The sequence below is a fragment of the Ciconia boyciana genome, chromosome 1, assembly GCF_034638445.1.
Source record: "Ciconia boyciana chromosome 1, ASM3463844v1, whole genome shotgun sequence".
In the NCBI taxonomy this organism is placed as follows: domain Eukaryota; kingdom Metazoa; phylum Chordata; class Aves; order Ciconiiformes; family Ciconiidae; genus Ciconia; species Ciconia boyciana.
The window spans coordinates 110860435-110888275 of NC_132934.1; the positions used below are offsets into that span (position 1 = coordinate 110860435).

At 38.9% G+C, this 27841-nt stretch overlaps 1 protein-coding gene across 1 annotated transcript; it reads left to right on the top strand.

Moving 5' to 3' along the window:
* CHODL (chondrolectin) lies at positions 1 to 27810 on the top strand. Its single transcript, XM_072852710.1, has 7 exons — positions 1 to 91; positions 16364 to 16676; positions 17482 to 17639; positions 21019 to 21066; positions 21450 to 21533; positions 23222 to 23324; positions 27473 to 27810. Exons 1-7 carry the CDS (start codon positions 1 to 3, stop codon positions 27555 to 27557), a joined length of 882 nt encoding a protein of 293 aa, XP_072708811.1. The 3' UTR covers positions 27558 to 27810.
* Positions 27811 to 27841: the final 31 nt, after the last annotated feature.

A 27841-nucleotide genomic window follows, 5' to 3' on the forward strand; every position in this document is an offset into this window, starting at 1 on the left:
ATGGGGGCCGGAGGCGGGCTGGGGCTGGCGGCGGTGCTGACGGCCGCCGTGCTGTGCGGGCCCGGGGGGCTGGCCGGGCGCGTCCTCAGCGGTGAGTGCGCGGGGCCGGGGCCGGGGTGCGGCGCGGGAGGCGCGGGGCCGGATCGTGTCCGGCGTCGGTGCGGGGGCCGATGTGGGAGTCCAGCGCGCACAGAGCAGGAACCAGCGAGGGGAAGAACTGGGACCAAACCCACTCGTGAAGTGACCCGCGTGCTGGAGGCGAGCTGTGAAGTCTGCTTCTGAGCGCGCGGCGAGGGCTGGCTGGGCGCGCCCCTGCCCCGGCGCCTTCTAAGAGGCTCTCGCTGCCGCCTTGGCTTTAGTAAGCGTGCCCTGTCCCGCTGAGGCTAGCCTGGGGCTAGTGCACCCGTCAGGGCGGGCAGCAGCTTCAGTTTCGGGTCTTCGGAGGCAGAAAGCGGGGCTGTCAAACTTCTGCAGCAGTCTCAAGTCAGTTCCTGCCAATACGGGGTTGTCTTGTACAGGCAGGTGTTTAGGTTTGATTGATTGCCTGCATAATGTAGCGCCGTTTTAATTGTTTTAAAAGGTAGAGCATGTACTTGCTACAGCGTCTTTCTGAGGAACAGCTATACATTGAGATTTGTTTGCATCTATACAGGAATGTTTCTTCTTTGTTTCTAATATAGTTAGGAGGAAAAAGCAAACTTCTAAGAGCACGCAGCATGAATAGTTTTGTTATGTGTGGGTATATCTACAACTCTCAAAACCGAGGGGAAGACAACACTTCAGAAGTCTATATCTAACATTTGAGCTTAGGCTTAATTTAAGAGCTATAGGATCATATTGTGCATTTCCAGCACACAGGTGCATATGCTCGGAGGCTGCTAAATTTAATGAAAAGGCAATTTTTAATTGCACTTTGGGTCAAACCTTCCAAGCTAAAGCTAACAGGCTCTCAGAGACATGTTGCGTGTGCGAGCACATCCATACATTTGTCTTGAAACAAAGACTTACATACTTGACTGCACTTGTTAACAAGTCATGTGGGTAAATCTCTGTATATGCAGGTAAGAACATGTCTCTTTACAAACTGATTCCAGAACAATGCAAATTATTTGTATACAGTTGTTTCAGAGGCTGTAACGGTAGCATGTCAAGAAAACTTTTCTTGTAGGTTTTTTTTTGTAGCAAACATTTGGTTGCTGAATTCAGATAATTTTCTCAGTTGCTGATGGAGCACAGTCACTGACCATTTTGGTGATGTCTTATTTGAAGCAAGTTCATGTGCAGAACTGAGATGTGCTGTTGGGCTTTTGGTGAAACTGTATCTTCCAGGAAACAAAGGCTAAGAAGCAGTACTTCCAACATTTTGGAAAAGGTTGCCTGCCTGAAGCGTACCCTGCAATATTTCATCTTCCTCTGTTATAATGTGAATTGTATAGTCATATATGATCCAGCAAAGCTCTTAGTTTAACAGTTTATATGACCACTATGTAACACTTTGTTATTTTAAGGAATAGTGAAGTTTACTCATCCATGAGGTGCATTTTGCATTAGTAGTCTCAGTGCAGCAGTCCATGTGTGGCTGGGGAAACCCAATCCCTTAATCTTCTAGCTGAAACTTCTGCATTTAAGTGACATATGTAGCAAACTGAGTAGAGGTCCAGCTTTTAAAACGTGTAGTATGTGTATACTTCTTAGACAAACTGTTCCTAGATGCATATAAGGCTTTGGGGTTTTGAAAGAGTACAGGCTCTACCCCATATTTCCCTGAAGCATTTCAAAGCATGTGATGAGTCTCATGTCACTGTATTATGTGGCTAATACTTGGCTGGTAGAATACAGGAGAGGATTTGAAGCCACTTACAGAAGGAACCATTTATGTATTATCAGGTGTATTAGCTGAAGTTGTATTCATTAGATAAAGATTCTCTAGGCAATAACAGCCAAAGATATTTAGTTTGCTTATGCCAGAATATTCTGATATATACTGTCAGGAGAACTCTTTTTTTCTTTTTTTCTCTCAAGAACCACAGCCCTATCCTGCCACATGCACATGGATAGGTCTAGTACTAGTAGTAGTTGACGTTTTTTCAAACAAGAAATAGTACTGTTGAATTATTGGGCAGTGTGTGCTGTCCACCTGACTTCCATCTAGCTTATCTGTCTGTCTTATATAAGAATCAACAGTTTGGACTTAAACAGGCTTACATTTAAAAATCATAAGTCTACATCTTAAACATACCTGTTTCTGAAAAATTGCTAATTTATTCTTCAATCATGATAATCTGGAATAAATGGAAGTCTCACTGCTCTCATTCCAAATAAGTTAAATATATAATTCCTATTACTCACATAGAAACTGTTCCTGCAACTGACCTGAGTGCTAGTTGGACCTTGTGGAAAGATTCCCATTTACTGCAGTAAGTTTGCAACAGACCTAGCAATAATCACAAAATTGCAACCATTTTGACCACAGTGTCAAGAGGGCAGAGAAGGAAGTATCTGCCTTTTCAAAATGCCATTTCCTTAGGTAAAGGTTTTCTGTTTCTTTTTCAAGTATGTTAATTTTCCTAGGATATAATTAAAATGATTATTTGCATCAAACAATTCACATTTAGGTGTTACTTCTTTGTCATCTTTAATTTGGGAGTTGTTGAAGAGAAGTAATACAAATGTTTTGTAATTTTTAGTGTCGTTAGGCGGATGTTTTGTGAGCAGTGCTTACAGCCTCCATATCAGAATATCTAGTGTTGCCAGAGAATTGATTCTTAAAGAAAAAAAATCAAAGCAGGCTCAGGAGAAACTGCTGAGTTTGCCTTGCTGTCCCATGACATCATGAAGAACATGAAGTGATGATAATGCAGTTTGCAAAGATGCAATTACTTTAAGTATCTATTGGGCAGGAAAGATGCAAGCTAATCTTATTACTAATCATTTAACAGCCTATGTATTAATCATAGACATCATACTTTAATGACTGCTGTTTGCTGTCTTTTTTGTGTTTCTGTGGCTTTTTAAATTTTACTCTTTTCTATTGCTATGCATCAATAGATTAAATACTGATACAGTATTTTAAAGCAATATGTATCTATTTTGGTGTAAAAGTATTTGGATATATAAAACACTAAATGAGGAAAAACGTTTGGTGGGTCATGAAACAACAAGAGTTGCCTCTTCAGATGCCTTTAAGGATGTGGATATATTCATTCGCACAGCTTATGACCTGATTCGAGTTGGTCATAAAATATTGTAGAGTAAGATAATTAAAGAAGTATCTTCATGGGTAATAAATTGAGTAGAGATAACAAACCCTTTCTCAGAAGGCACAATTTAATTTAGTTCCATTGGCTTGGCCTGCTTATTACACCTGAGTTTTATCTGTCAGACTTCAAGTATTTTCTGTAGATGAAACCTTCTACTGTTTTTTTTTGGGGGGGGGGGGGGGCGGGGCATGGACTGTTAATTTTAAGCTACATTTGTAGCTCAGAATTTGAGACAGTATAATTTGAAAAAACAGTGCCGGTCTCATCTACAGGGTACACATGCAACAGTTGTGTATTGAACACAACATTTTGTTGTGAATGCCCAGCATTCAGTTCCATACCAGAAAAACTTTTAATAGACATGCAAGCCCACATGGTACAAGATCTTTTTGTTCAGTTATAGGTCTTGGTAATCACTAAAGCTGAGACTTTAAGAACTGCAAGGGAGGTTGGGCACTTAACTCTCCTAGACTCCTTTATTAATTCCTCTCTTTATGCACCTATTCTGAGCAATGTTGTCTTGGGGACAAATCAATGATCTAGGTTCTTAAAGTGAAATGAGGTGATGACTCTTGGATATAATACATGTTTCTACTAAACATGCCTTGCTCCTAACCAAGAAATTCCATAATACCCCATGGAAAGACACTTTGTATTAGGTAAACTGCTGTGACTAATAGATGAGAACATAGTTTTGATAACCTGGGATGTGTGATGGTGGATGAGTCCTTCTATAGCAGGGCAGAAATACCAAAGTACTTGCATCAGTTTCAGGAATCAGACTTCTATATTAAGAGGCGATCCCCCTTTAGCAACCCTGTAAAGCTTACCTTGCCTATGGGGGAGAGTTATGCAGGTTGGCCAGACTGCAGCTCTATTCAGGGGCTAAGGAAAGAGTGATGAAAAATTCGAGCATTTTGTCTCAGGTGAGCATGCTACTTTTCCAGGAATACAACTTCTCCTTATCAGTACCTTCTTCAAAAATAGAGGAAGGCATTGCAGTTCTCAAACTCATGATTACCAAGCCCCAGTACCCCACTTGGCTAACGGGCCCAAGAGAAAATACCTACCATGGAGGGAGCTGTGATAAATAACATGTGGGACAGTATGGATAGTCTGCTTGTCTTTCACATGGCTTTTCTTGCTCCCAGTGAGACAAGGCTGGTATGCTGTCTCAGTGCAGCATCTAGGTGCCAAAAAGTCTCTTGCATTGTTGAAATCATGTTCTGTACCTTGACTTTACTTCTCTGTAGTTCAGGTTTGATCCTGTGTAGATCAAACTTCTTGATTATAAGATGTTTGCAGGAGAACATGCTTTGGTTCATAAAGTGCTCTGTACAGCACTATTTTTTGAAACTAATTCTCATAATGACTTTCTCTTTGCAGATCTCTCATGGATCAGAAAAGAATGTATGGTACTAATGTGAAATAAGTAAGATGAAGGAATGACTTGATAGTAATTTCTACACTGTAATCCCATACTCATACCTGTCACTCAGTAGCTGGACATTATTTGAGTCTCTTGCTGAAGCAGTCCCCGCTCCAACCACTGACAGACAGTAGGACCTTCAGTTCCAAGCAATCTTAAGAAATACTGAGCCCTAACTAAACAGCTGGCATGGCTCTAACTAAACATACTAAATGTAGCTGCAGTATACAGGTAATCACTCTAGGCTCACTTTATAAGTATTGAAGGAAAAAAGTCAGTATTTTTAGAGTGGCATTAATTGCATTTTAACATAGATCTTGAAAATACTGCAGATACACCCTAAAAATACCTGTTTCTTCCAGTTGTCTAAACAGTGAGGTCAGTGAGCCAGCTCAGATATGGACAGGTACATTGTGAATTACTAAATTTTGGTGAGATGAATCCCATTCTATATATCTCAACAGTTTCTTCCCATACAGGGTTGTATACATGTGATATGAATTAACCAATTATGCTTTACCTCCATTTGACTTTATTATAAAGGATAATTGACCCTAAGAGAAAGAATATTCTAACTTTATCTCCTCCCCTAGAAGGTCCCTTCTATTTTTGCCTTAAGTGAACTGTCACCAATTCTAAGATCCCATGTGGACTAGCTTTTCCCACTTTTTTTTTTGTAGAAGGTGAATGAGCAAGGGCTTGCCTGTTGCTTTCTCTTTTAATTGTGGAACTACTGCAAAAAGATGGGCACTCTATTGCACTCTGGTACTGAGATGCATATAAGATGCTCCACCCTAGGAAACTTTAAGTCCATAAACCAAGGAAATTAATATAACTTCACATCCACATATATATAAATTTTACTTACATCTGTGGCAAATACAGGTATCTTGGTTAAAAAATCCATGAAAATACATTTACTTGGAAAAAGGCATTCAAATTGCACTGAAAAAGAATGAGAGAATGATGCTTGCTCTGGATAACGATTGATGAAGAGTATATTTTAATGACTAAAGATTTATGAACTACTTCCTTCTAGAGACAAAAATAAGACATGAGCAATCAGCAGAAACTCTCAGAATTACTTAAATTTATGCCTCTGAGAAATCTGTTGAGCGTGTCTACTGATGTATGCATGAAAATGTCTGCTGGTTTGGGACAGGAGAATAAGAATATCCCTTGCTCCCCTAGGCTGGCATGCATTACACTTAAGCCATTCAGACTGTACAGTTTTTGTCAAGACTATTCCACAACATGCTAACAACAACTTACTAGCTGCCATATTATGTCTGTCTTAAAAATATCTGGGAAATCTGTTCTGGTCTTCACAGCTACATAGGAAACTATTGATGAAGGGACTTAATTTGCCAGTCTTGTCAGTGTTTGTGTCAGTATTTATGCGTTTTTATTAAACAGCTGAAATGATGGAACACTCTCGATGTGTCTTTAGGCTGTGAGATATAAAAAAATTATTATGTTAGTGTGTCTGTATAAGACTTTTCAGAAAAATGAAAACAATCAAGCAAAACCACTGCTAACAGCTTCAGCAGTAAGTGGGTTTTTAAGTCCTGGGTAAATAATCCACATCCTGGAGCAGACTTGTAGATGTGTAGATCTTTCTAACACATTGTATTTCCTCTTCTTTTGAATAGGCTTGAATAGATTCCATTGACATTTGGGAGTTATCATTGGCCTCCCTGCTTGTGTCTGTGGAAGTGAGTAGGGTTATTTAACACTCTTCATGGGTATATACTTTGGGTAATTTTGCATTTTTTTAACAAACATAATTCATTGTTAGGGAAACGGAGGTGTTGAGTATATGTTGCAAAAGAAAATGTTTATGCTCCATGTCCTATGCTCATGGTGACTGTTTTCTTATTGCCAGTTGGGAATATGCATATTGTCCCACATTGAAATGCAAGCCTATGGTTTCTGTGGATGCCAGTGCTAAGTTTCTAAGTGCATTGTCCTCATCATGCTCAGTGATGCCAAGGAGCCTGCATTGCTCACATCGACAATGTCGCTAGACCTCTCAAAGACAGACAAGGGAAAAATATAGGTCTGACACCAGTCTCAGTTCCTTCTTAACATGGGAAAAGGGAAGGCAATTTTTAGGGGGCTGTCTTGGCAACTATGTTGGCACTTTGCATGAACCCCTAGGACAGTGCAGTTTTGCACTGGCCCCTTATAGAAGCAAGTGGCTGTCTGCCATGATCAGCCCTGTGATATATACCCATAAATTCACATGATCAGAACAGAGGAAAACCGTTGTTACAGGAAAAGCTAAATGGATCTCAGGCTTTAAATTTATGATCTGCTAGATATCTGAAACAGAGCTGATGCCAAAAAGTAGGTATGTTTCACTTAGAAGAAAGGAAAACTGTTGGGGCTTTAATGATTTGACCAGGGGTGAAAAAAGAAGTACTTGGGAAATACTTTATAGATTTTTTTTTTTGATACTGACATATCACTCAAATCAGGGACTAAAACTGTTTCATAAAAATGGGTATTTATTTTCCAGTTGAAGACACTTACCCTGTATTGATTTACATAATTGTAATCGTATGTTTTCCTGCAAGGGTAATTATGGATGGTGAAGTGTTGATTAGCTTCTAATGCGATTTAGACATCAAGCTACTTCTTTACAGCTCCATTATCAGTGGCCTGAGATCCCTGCCATGTGTGCCAGGGCTGAGAAGCTAACTATAAGAAATAAATGTGTGTGTTATTTTCTTTGTGAAATGAGTGAATAAGCCTATTGCTGCTTGCTGAAGATGGCAGCCTTTCATGAGGGCATCTATTCCAGTTTCCAGTACATCAAGAACAAGCCAGTCTCTGAAACAACACATCCCTGATTTTGAAAATCCAGACAAACTTATAGTCTGCTCTGGGGAAGACAAATCCTCCCAGTGCTTTATTCAACGCAATGAAAAACTTATCTATGTTTTGCAGGACAAGGAATCCTTGCTTGCATCTTCCCAAGACCTAGAAGAGTGCAGGTTCTGAGCACATAGAGGCTTTAACAAATCTCCTCAAAAATAATCTATTTAGATCAATACTTGGCATCAGTGTTCATATGTGTATCTTTTTAGCCACCTATTTTACTAACAGCTGTCTTGCTGCAATATGCAGGGAAGCTATCAGATTTCAATTTAATTGCATTTGTATTCAGCCAGATGGGAAAATCCAGGTGTTAGTGATAAGTAATATTCCTTAATATTCAAATCAGCACTGCCCAATGCTCCTTTACAAACAGACTGTCTCCTTTCTGATTGCTTGATTTTGTAAAAGTGTAGCTATTATGTGTCTATTGAGAACAGTTGTTACTCAGAAATAACCAAGTCAACTCCTTGTCCCCAAAAGCGCTTGGAAACACAATAGCATAACTAGTAAAGGCTGACATACAGGTGAAAACTCAATTTCAGCAATAAATGAACTGAAAATCACTTCACATGGCAAAAGAGGAAATAAAGAAGACAGGGACTGGACTGGGACAAATGCTTCTTGTGTAGCTTCATGTTCTGCTTAACTGTACTAAATCTCTATATGAATGGTACAATACAGTACTTTCTTTTTACTTACAGCTTCCATCGTCCCCTGTTTTCTCTCTCTGCAAGAGTTGCATTAATCCTAGAGATGTCTGTTTGGCTTGTGTCTGAGGACCTCTATCATAATCTTTGCTAATTCACAAGATATGGGGTGGTTACTGGCCAAAGATAGATTATCTGGCCTGTGTTTCAGATAGAATAGAAAGAATTTGCCTTTTACCTATCATTTTATACATGCTATCTATACATCTATAATTTTTACATGCTAATGCCTAAGAATTTAGCAAGAAAGGGACTCCACTATGACAAGTGTTGTAAGAAGTCTGGCTAATAGATGAGTTTTGCTTGCGAGAGGTTGGGGCCAGCCTCTATTAAGCCACCTTAGACATTGTCTACATGCTAATGACTATGATATGACGTATACAAACTGTCTGCCTGTACACATATCTACCTGAAGTACCGCTACTTAATAGGCAAATGTGGCCCTCCGTTATTTTGTATAAGCCCTTAAAAAGGACTTGGAATCTTTGAAAGTTTTTCACAAAAGAAAAATCACTTTAGAGAAACTGTATTATGACAATTAGGCATAACCCCTAATCCAGAAAAAGTATAAATCAATCATGAATGTCTCTTCTCTCTGCAGACTTGGTTATTAGGAGGGTGGGAGGAAAAAGTAGCTATTAAGGTATGGAAGAATTGGCTATGAAGACATTAATACAGATACAGGCTGGCATATGATCTGTATAGCAGTTTGTATTTGAATGGCAAATTTGTTAGCACACAGAATTCCTTAAGCTGCTCAGGAGCATGAGCTGAGCAACATCTGTGATTTCAATACTGACTCAGCTAGAGATGTGTCTTCAGTGTTACAACCTTTGGGAGAGAAGATGGCAATTTGCTTTTATCAGAAATGAAGACAAAGTAATTATAAAATCTTATCACAGTAGTATTTTTTTAAAATAGTATGAATCATCAAAAAACCAAATTAAATTCAGTAGATGGACACAAATATGATGCAGTAAAACATCAACAGCAGTAACATAATATATCAAAACATGACCAGCAGCTGAACCCAATCAAAATCTGACTGGATAATGCAAAGGTCAGTTGACAAGATGCATCAGCTTTGAATCAAAATGTGATTAGGAAAATTTAATACCTTTTAGCCTCTTACTGGCCACATTCTGAAGTGCATTACTGAGCCTTGGCGTGGAGCACCCTGTGACATGGGGACAGGTGAAAACAGATTGTGCCCAGTGTCCTGCATGTGGGTTACACAGCCCCTGAGGTCAATGTGCTCACACAAGCTCAAGAGCAAGACTTGTCTTCATAACACAAGCAAAGAAATATTATCTAGCTGGTGGAATATTTGGTTAATTTACATAATTTCTGTCTTGCTATTATTTCATGATCACTTTCATCTAAGTCCTTGTGTCTCTAATTTGTAACTTTATTTTTAGAGGCTTCCATCAGCCTCATGCTGACCTTTGGGCCTCTGGTTAGTGTTAAATATTTTACATACCTTTGTACCAAATGCTTCTCTGTGCTTTCTGCTGAATCCATTATCTTGGCAAGAAAAAAGTCACAGTATGAAAAAATAATGGACTTTTCTACAGCAGGCTTTGTGCATTCCTTTGTTCTCTCCTCGCATATGCTATGCACCTGCAGCTGCTGTTCCCCACTAATCTAGGTGCATGCTAATGGTAGTGGACCCTGGACTGTAGGTTAGTTTATGAGGTTCGAGAGGAACAGGGATGGGATTTACCAGCAGGGAGCTTATCTTCTAGCTGGCATCTTCAAAACCTCCAGCTGAGTCATGTTTGTTACTCAGGATAACCTTCGTGCCCCTCACGGCCCATGGGGGTGTAGTTAGGACTGAGCCTGATGCTCTTAGGGAGATGAGTCTTTGAGCTGGGTACTTTATCGGCAGTTTTCCTTCTAAATGACATTTTGCTATAACTTCTGTCATGACAGATGTAAAGGAACCTATTCTTTCTGTTTAATGAAGTATCATTATTAAAACATAATGGAGACTTAATTGATTGAAATACCAGATGAGAATTTGCTTGTTTCTCCTTTTCTTGAAGATTTTTTTCCTGCAGAATTATCTGCAGAGATGTTTTAACTAAGTAGCAAGTATTTTAACTAAAAGCTATCTTTGTTTTAATGTTGATATCAAAACATTCTACTATGGAGCTGCTGTGTGACACCCAAGGATGAAAACTGATCCATATAGATGGGAATGGTAGCTAGCACTTCTTAGAGCAAGTACTGTACACTTGCTTTCTTCAGCTAATGGGATGGTGGGACAAAGTGAATGCAAGGGAATTTCAGCCAGTTCAGGTTCTCTGCAGTAGGCAAGTAGAGCTGCTAAGGCCAGAGCTATGTTGTATGGCTGGTGTACGCAGGACAGGTAGAAAGAACAAACCTGGAGACATTTCCATTAAGGAAACTGGGGAGACCTAATCTTGCAGTTTTGCAACTGGGGAAAAAAGAGAACAGTCTTTGTCTGTCAGTTAGTTGTTACTTCAACACAGCACTCTTCCCTCAACAGGCAAAAAAGCAATTGTTGATGAAAAGGTAAGGTGTGGGTTCATGACACCAAGCCAAGTGTGTGTTTTGCCTATTTCTGTGCCTACTTCTGACCAGGGTCTGGGCTGTTCTGCTTGGATGAAGGAAGGTGGGTCAAGGATTAAGGAGCTGATACACTCCAGGGAAGGGTATAAGCACTCCACCTTCACATCTGCAGATAGTCAGATAGGGTTGGTTGAAACCTCAACTTGTCTGAGCATTTGTAAGGCAAAACAGAATGAGTTCTTAGATCTTGTTAAATTAATTAGTTAGATCTTTGCTGTCATGCTGAAGGGAGGACTAAATACAATAACATGCTTTTCTTTTTTTCTTTTCTGCATATCCTGTGATGAAACAATGTTTTCCTTCATATTTTCTTTCATCTCTCAAGCAACACAGGGCAGATTTTATGGAAAGGTTGCAAAGGCCTAACTTGCCTATATTTATTCACATTGCGTAGTATCTTAGCCTGATTAATTCCAATAGACTTGCTTACAAATCTAGTTTCTATTCAGTTTTGACAGAAAAATTGGAATTCAGTTTATACAGTTGAAATAGCAAATGTTGCTTTAGAATTAACAGTGGAATTTTGTCTGCTGCAAAGATGTTAGAAGGTAAAATAGCCCATAGTTAATGTTTCCATACTTATCTTGTCTGCTATACAATGTGGTCCATTCTGTCATTTTTCACTGGTAAATTATTTTTTGCTTTGTAGTTCAGAAATTAGCAGTGAGAGAAAGCTGTAAAAAATGAAGCTTGAAAACTTGACATCTCAGTGTGCTCCATGAAGAGCACTAAAATGTCAACTGGTTTGCCAGCTATTAAGGCACAACTGCAGTTTTCCATTAACACATTGAACTAGCTCTGCTACAGCAGATAAAAGCCCCCTTCAAAAGAAGAGAGAAAAGATTCGGAGTAGGTCATTGCCTATACACAGGGACTAAATTAACTAGAACAAAAAAAATTCACAGCTTCTTCCAGAAAGCTTACTGCTCTGCATCGCATACTTCATTCACACCAAATGGGTCTTAATGCCAAATATTTCTTGGTTTCTTGCTGTTTTCTCTGTTGTTTTCTAGAGGTATATTCTTGCACAAATGATCAGTCTGTAAGGAGGAAATGATTTCTTTTTGCCACAGGTGTAGAGAGCAACAAATGAAAGAGAAGTAATTTAGGAGTTGGATTGTACGCAAATTTTCACTTGTTCAATTCTTTCACTTTATAATACTTGATTTTAGAGTTATTTAACCCTGCACAAACACCTGCACTAACAATAGTATCCTCAAAAATTATTCAGATCAGTTTAGGGGAAGAAAAAAAAAGTCTTCACACAAAGTTTCAAGATTTTAACTCACTAACCCTTTCAGATAAACCCTTGGGTACAGATGGGGCCTTCACATCTGTATTCTGAATCACACCAAGGAGGCTTCCTGCTCCAAGGGCACAACAGGAGCAAGCTGTTACTGGACTCCACAAAATGGGCACGTATTAGGGGCTGCAGTGGCTCCTATTGAACAGCTCTGCTGCCGTTGTGCATGACAAGTGCCTGTCCTTCCCCTCCCAGCTCCGTATAGTTCCACCTGGCTTCCTCAGCATGGTGGGGGTGATGGAGCTGAGCCTTGACCTCCGTATTGGACTAGTATACAGCACAACTTACAGCTTATGGACACGAGCCTTATAGCAGCTCAGAAACAGCACGTGCCATTTGGCAACATGAGTGTCTGTGCAGGAGCTGACTGGAAGATAAGTACACTGAGGAAGCTTGGTCAGCCAGCAAGGACCCATTTGTCTTGTTGGAGAGGTCATTTGATTGAGGTTTTGGGACAACCACAGAAGAGAGAGACTGTGCATGAGAACAGAGAGTGAGGGGGGCACTTCAGCCACCTGAGAAACACATGGGGAAGGGGAGGGGATGCATGTGTTATAGATGGAAAGCTAGCTATTTTCCCATGAAAGGGAGGCGCAGCACAGGAATTAAGATCGGTAGTGGTCAGCCCACTCATCTCAGTGGACTGAATGTTCCTGCATGACTGAAATCGTGACGGGGATAGTTTGATACCTGACTTTGCTCATAACTTACTACTTGGTGTCAAGGACGAGTATGTGCACAGAATGAAAGGAATTGCAAAAGAGTTTATTTCTAAAAATTGTCTGGGAAATAAAAAGAACAAGACAATGGACGAAGGACTCCATAATTCTGCATATACATCTTGAATTAAAGCTTTGAATCCAATCTTTAGTTACAGGGAGAGGTGTGGTCCCTTTTCCTTGTAAATGATTAGTGTCCTACATAATTTGGTGCTAGCCTTTGGATGTTTGCACTGCTACGTACATATGTGTCCTCTGGCAATAAGCCATAGTCACTCACCCAGTGGCGAGGATTAAAATGTTGACCAGCCCCTCCTCCACCGTGCGCTCTATCCTGTCAATGAGACAGAGCTCCTGGGGAAAATAAAAAGATTGCGATCATATTCACAAGATTTGAATCACAACGTTATAGATGAAGGGAACGAGCTGCAATTTCCCATGCAGCTTTCATTCTTGCACTTCCTGCTTTTGAGCATTTAGAGTTATCACTTTGTTACTTTGATAGTAGGGGTAGTTTTTCTTTTTGTTCCAAGAAGTCTTATGAAGAAGCCCATTATTTTATATGTATCTGTAACAAAGGGTCTGCTCCTTGATTCTTCAGGATTATTGCCCAGCTAGGACTATAGCTCTTACTGCATTCATTGATAGCAAGGCTTTTAACCTATGTGAATAAAGGGAAATGGCAGGAAAGGAATCAGGACATACACAGCGTTGTCAGGACATTATCAGAGAAAGTCCAAATAGGTGGTCTCTTTCTGATCTCAGAGCCTGGCTGTTTCCTCGGATATCTGTGGCACAAGCTTGTCCTTACATTAGGCTATTCTTATTCCTGTATTATTTTGGCAGATTAATTACTGATAAACAAGTGGCTTTTCAGAAGTCTGTTTGCCAAACCTAAATGAGAATGAGACCACAAAGACACTTCTCTTACTGACAGTCTTTCTCTCAGATGAACTTTAATACGGTGTCATAAAGAAAAGGTTTAAGAGATTTTTTTTCTTTGAGAAAGGTTACAAGAATCATAGGAAACACTAGAAAACTAAACATAGTTTATCCCTACTGCCCCTATACTTTAGATAGCTTTTCACAATAAAAAAGATCCCCCAAATAAGAGATACTTTCACATTTAGCTAAAAAACACGAGATGATCCTGGTTTTATGTTCCTATGTTCATGCAACTTTGATACAGTCTGCTCATTCTCTGCAAATTCTTGAAACTATGCTCTCTGCAAATATAGAGGTCTTCAGTCAGTTCTTGTGCTGTATGCAATCTGCTATGGGGAGTGTACTACTCTGTCATTAAATATGAAAATGAAGCAACACTAAAGCAAGAGGAATTAATTTTATTGTATCTTTTAGGCTTCTTGGTTCACTTCTATGTTTATTCTTTGTGTATAGAAAAACACGGCCTGAAAAAACTTAAGTACAGCTTAATTTATAGGATGATGTTGCTGTTTCCCAGTGACAAATTATTTTTTTTTTAAGGTAAAACAGGATAAAACCTGTTCAAAGGTAAAGCCAAAGGGTTATTTACATGAGTCTCGTGTATCTGGGTTTGCTTACGAGTGGAAGTAAATACAAGATTTTCAAATGCAAAGCTTACATGGTACAATAAAATACTGTCCTTGCAAAATTTTCCAGTAAAATGATAAAATCTGTTGATTTCTAAACATTCTAGATAATGCCTGGTAATTCTTATTACTTTGGTATCCTTCAGTAATTCTTACTTAGCAAAATAAACTCTCCTACTTTTCTTCTCCGATGATAAATTTCCATAATGAGAAAAACTTGATCTTTTAAGAGATGGTTAGCTTATTCCTTAAAATATATATATTTTATATATATATAATATATATATTTAGAACCCTTCTCCTGTCCCCAAATAAACATACTGGAGTTCATTTGCAGCTGATAAGTGACTTTGTCCATTCCACATCTTGTATATGTTGAATAAACTCTAGAGAATCTCACTAGTTGAAGATGATGATAATTATTTTTCCTTTTTAAGAAAAAGGCATGTGTCTTTCTCAGCCAAAGAACTGGAAGGAAAAAAACCCAATTATTTTGTCATTTGGCTTTTGATTCTTTCCACAGGCATAACTCTGAAGGGCAAGGAAAAACTGGTGTGAATTCAGTAGATATAGTGCTTTCTGAAAGCATCACAGGGCTTCCTCATGGTGTCTGGATAGTATTGGGGTATCTGGAGCTTTTCTTGGCTGTGTTAAGGGATGTTGAGTGTGTGACCACCTCCTCCAGCCCCTCCAGTCCCCGGACTCCCTCCTGCCTGCGGTGCCCACCCTGGTACCCAAGGCCTCTCTCTGAGCTGAGGGATGTGGCTGCTGCTTTCCCCTTTGCTGGTTCAACCAGTAGCAAAGCTGAGCAGGTATCCCAGCACCACACAGACAGGACAATGACATGGCCATCACAGATTGCCACAGACAAGGCACTGCCTTCAACAGCACCCATGTGCAGGACGCACATAAAACATAAACATAGACAGCCAAGTCCTCTCCTTCTTGTTGGCTGGTAGAGATAGAAGGTCACTACGTAAGGCACACATCCAGACCCACACACACTCCCTGTGTTACACACAACCAGCCCCTTTTTGTCCATTCTCCCTTTGTTCCCTAACCCTGCATGGTCCCTCATCAGACTACATAGTCCCACCAACCCCCCCAACATCCTGGGTCCCCAGGTGTGCATCCTTATGAAGTTGCAAAGTCCTGTTTGCCTGTGGTTTCTTGATAGCCTACCAATTAATGTACCTGACGAGTTTTTTTCCTTGACTTTTTCTCCATTAAGTTTTCCTGTCAGGTTTGTATCTCTATATTTTGTTTATGGCTTCCTCCTTTTCTCATTATCCCTTTTTGCACTGAAAAAGTCAATGACCAGATACCCTTACTCCTTCCACCCATCCTTACAGGTTGTATTTAGACACATTATAGCAAAGAGTAGCTATGAGGTCCTTGTGAATACACCCTCTCAAGGTTCGATAGCAGAATCAAGAAAATGCTAGCTGCTTCTTGCCACTAAAATTGAGAATTTTAAATGTTTTTTTTTTTCTCATCAGATAGCTTCAATTACCAAATAGAAGTGGAATTAGTGCATTAGTATGAAATAGTTAAGAAAATACCCTCCCAACAGATCCTGGCTTTAACAGAGGGGCCTGATGGTACAGTCATTAAAGTAGAGAACATTGTTCTGGAAGTTAGTGGGAGTTTTCAGTGACTTGGAGAGTTTCACAGGCCTTGGGAAGAAAGCCATAGATTCCCATGAACTGTATGACATTTGTAATTTAAATTAAAGCTAAGGTTTTCAGCAGTGTCACTGTGAGCCCTTTCATAGAGGGGCACAAGAGAAGACCTGCTGTCCTTCTCCATCACTGTATGCATGCTGTGCTATATTTTTTTTTTCAGTTGTGCTATTCATTACTATACTCTAAACACTCTCATATTTATATTTTTCAGGTCAAAAGGTGTGCTATGGTGACCTCAAGCGTTCTTGCTACAAGTTAGCTTATTTCCAGGACTTGTCTAGACGTGTGGGCTTTCAGGAGGCCCGCCAAGCTTGTGAAATTGATGGCGGGGCCTTACTGAGCCTGGAAAGTGAAGCTGAGCAGCAACTGATAGAAAACATGTTGCAAAACCTCACTAAGTCAGGCTCTGGGATTTCTGATGGTGATTTCTGGATTGGGTTGTGGAGAAGTGGTGATGGACTAGCCACCTCAGGTGCTTGCCCTGACCTCTACCAGTGGGCTGATGGAAGTATTTCACCATTCAGGTAAGCCTGTAAAACTGCTTATTGAGAAGGTTTCATGGAAAGAAATGGAGAGTGAAATGCCCAGCAAGTCTTCTAGAAAGAACCTTGAAGACTCGCTGCCCCATGACATTAGTAGCATCCCTCCTTAACTTCTCCAGATAAAGGGGAGCTGGCAACCAGGGTTTTGAATTCGAAAAATTCAAGGAATTTTTCATTTACAGGAATGAATACAAATTCATTCCTGTAGGAGGATGGCATAGCGTGGCTTCAGCCTACAATTTTCTTTGCTCCCATCTCATGAGTTTACCTCTGTATGGCTTTTGGAGGTTTTCTGCCCCACATAGGGGATTTAGGATGTGGTCTGAAAACAGGCAGACAAATTCTGCAAGACTCTGGCCACCTCAGATCAGGGAGCCAGCCACCAAGTAAATTAATGCATGCTACTTAGTGTAAATTGTTCTGTTTTTACCCTGTCTTTTGAAAGGCCTTTCGTTTCCTGATTAAGCAAAAGGCCAGAGTAGTGGCAGCTCACAGGGTTTGGGACAGCGGGACAGGTAAGAGTCAGATAGGAAGGAAAACAGGTAGCAGAGCAGTAGGGTGTTATTTCTGCAGAGGCGCTTTGGTCGGAATTTTTTTTAAGATCCAGAGATGTGGAGCCCAGGCCCTAAACTCCTTTCCCAGAGGAATTGTGGGAAATGCAGCATATCTTTGAAGAGGATGGGGCCATTGGGGTTGACATGTTTTCATTGATGTATACTCCTTTCCTTGGCATTCTGGTGAACCTTACCTTCAAAATTTGAAAGTTTGTGTTTATGTGTACAACTAGAAATTGGTATACAGATGAGCCTTCCTGTGGAAGTGAAGCCTGTGTTGTGATGTATCATCAGCCAACTGCAAACCCTGGTCTGGGAGGGCCATACCTTTATCAATGGAATGATGATAGATGCAACATGAAGCACAATTTTATCTGCAAGTATGGCCCAGGTAGGTGAAACTAAAGTTATATTTCACAGGTGGGACACTTTCTTAGAAAAACAATTGCCTTTTGTTTTGTGAAGGAATCTGCAAATGTCTTGTGGCCTGTGATACTGATTCCTTTGATGTGTGAGTGGCTGAGCTGACATTAACAGGGGATGTGATATATCAAATCTAGTGGTAATTTAAGTAAACCTAGCTGTATCCAATAAGAATGTTTTCAAGGTTAGCTTCACTGTCATGCAGTCCCAGGTTTACTTTGATTTAACTCATTCACTAGTTATTTTATACTCTACAAAGTGTTTTAAGTGGCCATTTACTACTTTCCTTGCTCGTTATCAAGTAGGATGACCAAGACATCTCTTGATCCTACTGTAAAACAATTACAATATCCTTGCACTTTCAGACCTCTAACTTTTTATACCAACTTAATGTGTGGTGGCTGTTTCTGAAAGTTTTGACATAAAGAAAGAAAATAGAAGTCCAGAAAGCAGGAATAAAATTCTGCATTCATACATGTAGATTTATAGATACGAAAAGCAGATGCACACTAGTTCAGATGGTGACAGAAAAAGCCAGATCTTAAACAATTCGGCTGCACTTCCAGATATGACATAGGTTCTGTATATGTCAGTAGAGGAAACATGAACTATAAAGTAGAACTTTGTGCAAACAGAAAAAGGATGTGAAAAGTAAACTTTCAAGTTGAGCCTGTAACAGTTTCTACTTTTGGTGGTACTTAGAGTAAATGAAAACATGTTTTTCAGCAGGTACATGCAAATATTTTCAAATAATTTATGGTGTGTCTGCTTTTCAAAAACTAAGCTGAAAGTCAGAATGCATATGAAATCCTACTCTTAGCAGCTATTTGACCTACCTAATTCTGCAGTTTCCTACCTGCTTTCTCTATGCTCACGATCTAGCAATAATCGCACTCTTTGTAGAGATCTGTCTGTCTGTAGAGATCCAAGCTATTTTCTTCCTCCAGTTTTGGTGGATAGATTGCTTTCTCACTGTCTAATATCTTAATGGAGATATTAATGGCAACTAATATTGGAAGCAAATATTAAATACTTGGAAGACTTGATATACCCGCACATTTTATACCCACAAATTTTACCCCCACCCCCAAATCTGTTCCTGCTTCTAAAATTATTGGTGACTATCACTGTCTTATGGTGATCAGTTATCACCTTGCTCACACAGGCTCTTGCAGGAACTGTGACGTATACAATTTTATTACTTTTACAACTGATCACAATTATTTTGAAATAAGAGAACACAATAAAAATGTTTTAAGTTGTTAAAATAACATTCTTATGTCAGAAAATGCATGTTTGATTAAGAGGACTCAGTTTCAAGTGTATTTCATATCTTTCAAAACAAACAAATTTAAGTGAAATAATTATCCTGTAATAGTGAAGTACTTACCATTCTAGTTGTGATGTGATAATTGTTTTTTCCTATTGCTTTCACCATCTGAAAAAATGCAGAGTATTTTGGATTGGCAGAAAACAAAGTGATAACAGTAACAATGAAAATGAATTTATATTTCTTTCACTATGTAGAAACAGATTACTAGTGTATAATGGGGCATATAATAAGGCAAACAATATATAGGTAGATTATTATTAGGACTGACATTGTTATGCAGCTAAATACAGGACTGCTGAATTGTAGCTATTTACTTTTCAAGCTGTTGGAATTGTGTTCTTTAGGAAAAGAGCCTATTCTCCAGAAATGTATTTTTCTATCACATGGAGAAGAAGAGTAGATGCATAAATGTATATAAATAGGTATATGACATTTCTTTCACTGCCTGACGAAAGTACCACAGTGTTTGTAAGAAAATTATGTTTGCTATCTAAAACCTAGTGAGACTTACAAATGACCTTCCCCCCCCCCAAATCACTGTAATAGCTTCAAAGCCAGCCATTTGCAATACAAAATACATCCATTTTACCAGGAATATCAAAGTGCCACATGCGTATTCAATTTTGCTTTGTTATCTGAGTATATTGTTTTTCACAACTTTCCTGTCTGTTTTGAGTATATGGTGTATGATACCAGTCATAGGCCAAAACACAGAGGTTGTAGGTGACCATGATGAAGTTGCATATAGTTGTATCTGCAGCAAGTTCAGGGCAGTGCTTATTAGGCAGTCTTACTCAAGCAGCAACTACATTTCTGGTAGTGACTTCCATTTTTCTAAGCCCTTTTTATATTACCTCCCTTGACAGCATTTACTGTTGCAATGTTCAGTCTGGCTTTAGATCATATTGATCATTCAAGCAATCTTAAATTTAATTATAGGTTGGTAATTGCAACGACATTTAGTTCCTGTCCAGCTCCTGTAGTTTTGATTATGCAATCAAATTAAAAACTCATCTCCTCTTCTGCTGTCTAGAGCCAGCAACTCAGTTCTTTGTAGTATTTTGATATATTTCTTTATATATGGCCAAATGTAGCCATTTTTTACCACAGTAAATGAAATAATTGCCTTTGTTCTAGTAGGCTTTATTGCTCCTTCGATTTCTCCCACCATTCTGTGTTTATCAGGACACTCAGAACTGCAGGCTAATAGCACTATAATATTAATATAATCTTATGATAAAGGCATGGTATTCAAACAATCATGCAGATTCCACTCCTATGCCCATCCTTTCAATATGAGGTAATTATTTCTGTAATCTTTGTAAACTCTTAGTTGTAACAATAGCCATAAGTAAACTTGCAAGCCTCTGCAATGCAGCTCAAAGCCATGAAGTGGTTCTCCAGTTTCCGATACATTACAAGAAATATGATACTATCATTCCTCTTTTGGTAATTTCACTTCCTCATGTGATGTGTTAGTACCCACTGCCCGTGATTTGTATTTTAGGACTGCCTGTTGCAAAACCAAACTATATGAAGCTGACATCTAACCTCACAAACTTGTGCTGCTTTGTTTTGCTTCATAGCCAACATTCTGTAAGCATTATTTTGAAAATGTGAATAAGATTTAAGTATTAATCAAGAACACTTCCTCTTTTACCTTGTTTTAGGATTATCTGCACAAATGAAACTGAATATGTTAGGAGTTTTATTCAGCATAAGAAATTAAGGGATTCAGTGGTTTAGCCAGTAACCTAGCAGAGGCCACCAAGAATTGGAACTAGAATAAACTATAGCTCTTTTGTAAGGAGTGAAAACGTATGAACTAGAAATGATTTGACAGTAGTTTGCAAATAGTCTTTGGTAAGAAGATTAAATGCTGAAGAATTAAGCAATTAGTGTTTTGGAGAATGTATCCATTTCTGTGACACTGCATGCAAAATAATGAAAACATCTGTTTTATTACACACACTTTTAATTCTTCAACAACTGATTTCAAATATTGATTTAACAGATAATGTCTTAGAAAAAGAATTAGGAGACAGAGCGGAGCCAGATTATGGTAAGAAATTTCAAAACATTAAATTGAGTTGCAATGGTAAATACATAATTATAAGGATAGCTTACAAGAACCTCCAAAATTACTCAGGTTTAACAGCCATAGCTTAGAACTGGAACACAGGAAAAATGAATCCTTCAGAGAGCAATAGCTACAAATATATGGCTATTGTTCAGAATAGCACTGCTCATAATTCTTGTTCCAGATGTAATCCTAATTTTGCAATAAAATCCTATTTACATGTTTATATCCAGCAGTTTAATCAATCCTGAAAATGTTCATTTTTCCAATATAAATTAAGATGTAATTACTATTAATTTATTTAACAACATAACAGCCATATTTTGTACTCACTGTTTTCCTAAAATGTCTGATATCCTTTTCAGGTATTTTTCCAACAGTGCCAGCAGGAAGGCCTTATGACACACGCAAACCAGAAGATCAGTATCATGTTATTGCTACTGAAACAGGTAATGTGTTCATATGAATTGAGTGTTCTGGTAAAAATATTAACAGTGGACTCAGTTAAATTAATCTTTAACAATTTCCATTATTGTCAATGGGAGGAAGCAGTCTATTTCCCCAGGAAGTGCCCAGAAAAAGTATACTTTTGGATAACATTTCAAAAGTTTTAGTCAGTCCTCTTCGTAACTGTGGAAATAAATTATTTCCATGTCTCCCCAGACTTTGATCCAAATCTACAGTTTAGCAGTCCTCAAAATCTGCACTGTTGTCTCTGACCCTGATGAGTCTCGGTCAAGATACAAGATTTCACCGGTGTTCACCCAGCTGTGGAGTGTCTCCTTCTAGGCTGTTGTAACCCGTGCCTTGCCTCTCTCCATCTCCTCCCCACCTCTTCCCCAACCTGTGTAACAAACATATGGTGCATACATTATCTTCTATATCTGATACCCCGGGCTAACAAAAAAGGCACAAATGAATCTTTCCTAACAGATAGGGCATGAATTTTTCAGTTATCTGCAGAATAAGCACTGTGCTATAGCTCCCCTAAGTACCCTGTGTTTTAAGGAATACCATGTGCTAAGAGGAGTTAAATGCTTCGCTGAGATTTCTAGCAGAGATGGCACCTGGTATTTTGAAAAGGGATACCTACTGCCTAGGAGCTTACTGTAATGCTCCCAGCTCCTTCGTTTAGCAATTTATGTCCTGAACGGAATCCTGCAGTTCATGAAGAGTTGTAGCATGGCTTAATTCAAGGAACTGAACGTCTCTGAGGAGCAACTCAAGATTTCACAGGGTTACAGCATGGGATTATGGAAAGCTGGCGTTCCCTTTCCACACTTGTTGGCTGAATTTGAGCCATTTTCCTAACTGATGTTCCCATTGTTTGTAACTCCAGAGGAATGGATATACTGATGAACTGTATTTTGAAATCAATAATACTATTTTTACAAACCATGCAAGGACTCTCTATCTAAAACTCATAAACAAACCCAACCTGAACATTCACATTTATTCTTGCTAGTGAAAATATGTTCAAAAGAGGACAATGGGTAAGAAAGTCTCCACAATTTGTACGTTAAATGTATACTGTTATAAAACATGGGCATATAGTTACTGAAAAACAGTCATACCCTTTCTGGAAGTTGTAGATCACATCCTCTATTCTAGGCAGATAATAGAGTGCCAGCTTGTACCACTCCTTTTGCCCAGGGACCTGCAGGTGAGCACCTTTAGCTCTCTCCCTATTAGTCAAGGACAGTGTACATTTGTCTTCTAAGGGGAATGGGGAGACAAGAGCAGGGTTTGTTCCTCTTGTGGTCCTGCATGGGTGGGAATCCAACATGTAAGGGCCATTGAGTAGAGAGGTTATATGGACTGTAAAAATAATAGGCTGTGAAATATACTGTCTTTAAATATTTGAATTTTCAATTATAAAATTGGAAATCTCGCACTGATGCACATAGAAAATATCAGAATTTAAGTCCTTAAGATATGTTTTGCACATTGCTGGAGAAGTACTATTGTATTCTTGATATTGCTGAGTCATCTTTTTGGAGCTCTGCCTGTAGAAGGAATGTATAAATGTTCTTTTGTGTAATTTAATGTATTTCTGATATTTTACTCCAGATTTTTACTCACGTGGGTAAGAGTATTTCAACATGGGAGACTTTAATGAGAACTTTTTGTCTTGTAGGTATAATTCCAAATCTAATTTACGTTGTAATACCTACTATACCACTACTGCTGTTGATACTGGTGGCTTTTGGGACTTGCTGTTTCCAGATGCTTCGTAAAAGGTAAAATATACTAATCCAAGATGGTTTTATAGTGCAGAATTCATGTTTCCATTGGCAAGCAATTCATACTGAAAGACTGCTTACATCTGTCCCCAAATATGCAAATAAGCATCTTTTCATCTATTAAAATCCAAGTAATTTACAGCTGAACATTCACCATCAGGCTTTTCCACAATACATTTAGATAGTTCCAGGTATCTCAAAGTATATTGCCATTAGGACTTCACCTGTTTCTGAAGAAGATATCTTTGCTGACCATTTGATATGCTGAGCTACTGTCAGCACTTTTACTTCACCTCTTCCATCATGATTACCACCTATACAGCATCTGGGCTTCAGGGAATAATAGTGGGATCCTCACTGATACAGGGTGAACTCAAGGACTCACCTCAGTTTCTGACCAAAAGTGCAGTTTTTTCCAAGGATAAACCGAAGGGGCCAGCAGCTGTTTAATGCTGTTGCAGTGCACATCCCATATGAGGAACAGATGGGCCACTGGAGCAGACAAATTGAAAACAAAAAGCAAAAACATGTTTTGAGCCACACGCCAGTGCAACTCCTTTGTACATCATGTATCTGTCAAAGGACATGCATAAAATAAATAGATATGCATACATAGATGTAGTATCAAACAGATGTATTATTATGCAAATAGGAAACATTTCAGCCTATGAAGCAGGATATGTTTTGATCCATGCTTTGAAATTCTTTGGACTTTTTATCTTTCTCAAAGTATGATATACCAAGATATGACAACATGTAATATTATTTTTTTTTCTGAACTAATCTTTCTGAAACTTTCAAGGATACTTTTCATTCTGCAGGTTTTTTTAGGAATCATTCTCAAGTAAATGTAATCCAAAAAAGTTTAAACTTAAATATGTTTTATGGATAAACACTATTACGGTAAAATAACAAGAATAATAACAGATTCACAAGCTGTTATCCCTCTTGAAGAGCAGGAATACTAGTAAGGAATATGACATCACTGTTTTAGGAAATTAGAAAAAAAAATTTCCTCCTTACTTTTAGTCTTTATTTTTTCTTTGTGGTTTTTATTTAGCATTTTCTGCAAACAGCTGAAATACCTTATTTCAAGTGAGAAAACACTCCAAATGTCAAGCGTGCTTATATCTGTGTGAGTGAGTGTAGACTGATGTTTGCAGCACTCGTTAGTGATGTGTCTCATGGAAACAAGTGAACATAAAGAAAAGATATTATGAGGTCTGCATCATAAACTAGATTGTGTCTTTGTTATGCACTTCCCTATTAAGAAAAGGAAAATGTGCACTTTTCAACCTGTCTTATGGCAGGCAAATTCATTGTTGTGAAAGGTTGTATCCAAACCTCAGTGCTGGGGCTGTAGAAGGTTGGAAACTTAAAGCAAAAAGAGTAATAAATGAATCATATATACAACAATAGCAATTATATAAGCAATCTAACTCTGGAACCCTTATTACAATGGACCTGGATTTCTTGGTAAGTATGACATACATGTTCATACCTTTTCTGGCAGTTCTTTCTCTCCCCAGAAAAGGTTCAGCTCTCGAATACTCCTGGGAAAACAATGAGAGATTCATGGCCCACTGAAATCAATAGAAATAGTAGTGTTGACTTCAGTGGGCTTTGATCAGGCCTTTGATGCTATAGCAGTTCATCCAGAAGTAATTTTTCTGAACTTCCAAGACTTAAAAATTGCATGACACAGATATTGGAAATTCAGCTTGGAAGATTGTGCTTTTTCTGTTAGCTGATTAGTTTGGTAGATTAAATGATACAAAAATCAGGGAGAATATGGATTTGAATCAAAACAGATGTGTTTTTCAGAATGTTCATTTTGGGTTGCACCAAGGCTTTTAATTAAAGAAAATTTTTAAAAAAATATTTACAATTAATTTAAGTCAAAAGAGGATATTCTGGTTTCACCAAAAATGAAGTATTTTCTTTTTTATCTGTTGAAACAGAACTTTGTTTTTAAAAAATGTTTCCCCATCTATTTTCAGTTATATTTCCACATATGACCTACCTTGTGAATCATTTTGGTTCATCACAAATACTCAGTTCTTGGGTAAAAAGCAAATCAAAAAAGAGGCAACCACTTGAACTGATCATCTGGACGCTGTAGAGCTTTAGGAAAGGGATTCTGTCCTGCTGGGGAAGGAGGGATCCCAACTTTCCAAATGAACCTGACTTCTCATTCTTTTTTAGGCTTCCACAACATGGTGACCTTTCCTCTGAAAGCCACAATCCATGGCCAACCAGGACATGCCTAGCTTGAAAGGTCATGACTAATTTTTGCCTGGCGTTGGGCTCTTAAAGGGTAGTAATAAGGCAAAGCAAAACATCTTCCCTGTAGCTAGTAGAAATGATCAGCTCATTCATGCTTAGATGCTCTCCCTTTCATTTCTTCCAGGGAAGCAAGGAGAAACTGCTTCAAAGACCCATCTCCATTATCATCTGAATGCCTTGCAGAAAGTTTAAATTCCAACCTGGTATATTTCTCAGTTTCTATGATTGCATTTGATGGTCAAAACAGTGATATGCTCAAACTGTTTATTGCATCTTCCTTACCTTCTTACTAAAACCTATTTCCTGAACCAATGTATAGCTGTTGAAAATCAGCATAGGTTCGCTGAAGATAAGCTCACTTTATACAGCTAAAGTTCTGATCCAAGGTATTTAGAAATTGTTCCTGCTGTGTGGCAAGGACTCTCCATTCAAAGCATTTCATCATTAATTTACAAAATATGCCTGATTTTGCTGTATTAATCTGGAAGGAAGTAGTGAATCAGTTTCTTAAAGAAAGAAGTGCTGAAACTACTTAATTCATTGCAATTGCTTTGTTTATAGCATTGTGGCCTGATCTAAAGTCCACTGAAACCAATGGGAGTCTTTTCAATTACTCCAATGGGCTCAGGTACATAATGCATTACTTTGTAGGACTTCAGAGGTAAGTCTGGAGGGACTAAAAAGTACTATACCGTCCAGCTCCCTCAAAGTACATTTTAAATCAACTCAGGCTCGCTTACATTTACACACCAGGAAAGGAGTAAAACTGAATGTATAGGACTGTTGGGATCTTGACTCTCAGGTTTCCAACTTACAGAATTACGTAGGGCTACTTCTCCTCCTCTGGTTTTTACTTAACTGGAAAAAAACATCAGCGTGAAATATTCTGGCCAGAGACTAAAACGTTTTGATTGAAATGCAGTTGCAGTGGCTCATGAAGTGCCTTTGCTTTTCAGTAGACTGCAGTGCAGTCATCTGCCATCTAAGTGAGGGAAGGTGGTGTGTTGTGGCAGTCGTAGCAGAGATACTAGCCATGTGGAAAGACTGGCATCAACTTACAGGGTGCCTCGGGGCTCCCTGTACAGATTAGAATGAACATTTTTGCAGTGTTGCAAAGCAAGTACTTTTGGAACCAGTTTTATCTTTTTTTATTTAAAAAACGCCAAACACAGAAACTACTATTGACAGTTTTGAATGAAAACTAGGCCTAAGGAAGCTTTCTACCAGTCATTCATTGCTAGGAGTCTGATTCATGTGCCATTACTTCATTAGAAGTTAGGTCAAGCCCTGAAGGGAAGAGGCTTTCTGGCATACCAGTACACACTGGCACCCGTTAGTGTACCGTGGTCATGAGGATGCAGCTCCAGGATGCGCATGGGCAGGGTTGCCGTAGCCCCTGGGGTGGGTGGGCTGCACCCTGAGCACATTGGACGTGGGCTCGGGGGCATGTGTGCTCCCGTCCCCCATACGTACCCCCAGACAATGGAAGCACCCAGCCTCCCACCACCCTGGTCAAACAGTGTCCACACCCATCTCTGAAAAGACCACTCTGTATGAGTAGGTGTGGTTGAATGTGAACTGGAAAAAAAAAAACCCAGCTAAGTCAGTTCAGTTCCTGGGAGGACTGCTGCTAAGCAGGGTGGTCCGGTAACTTTGGTAACAGTTGCTTACGTTGACCCACCGCTGCGGTGCTATGCTTGGTGCAGCATGGGCAAGATCCTTTTATGGATGGGGAACCTATGAAAGCAACAAAGATGGCCTTCAAATAGGGGGTGAAATACCCAGGTCTGATCACAAACCTGAATCAGGACTGCAAAGGCACACATGCACTGAAAATAGTTTATATTTTTATTTTTCAGTAAAGGAAGAACAAAAACCAGTCCAAACCAGTCCACGCTATGGATTTCAAAGACGCCTAGGAAGGACAGTAGCATGGAGGTATAATGATTTACTGACTGAAAACAAAGCAAAAATAACATTTTGCAGTCAGGATGTATTATAATGTCATCAAAGAACATTAGCTTGGAATGGCTTGAAAATGCAAAGGATCTACAGGAATGAACTGTAAGCTCCCCCTTGAGGCAAATGTTCAGATCATTTTTATATAATGTTTGATTATTAATTCAGTAACAAAATATGCCATGCTAAATAAAGGGTATGTGTTTATTTTGCGAAGAGATGTAAGTTAGCTAGTTGTGAGCAACGAAATGAACAGATCATTTGAAGTT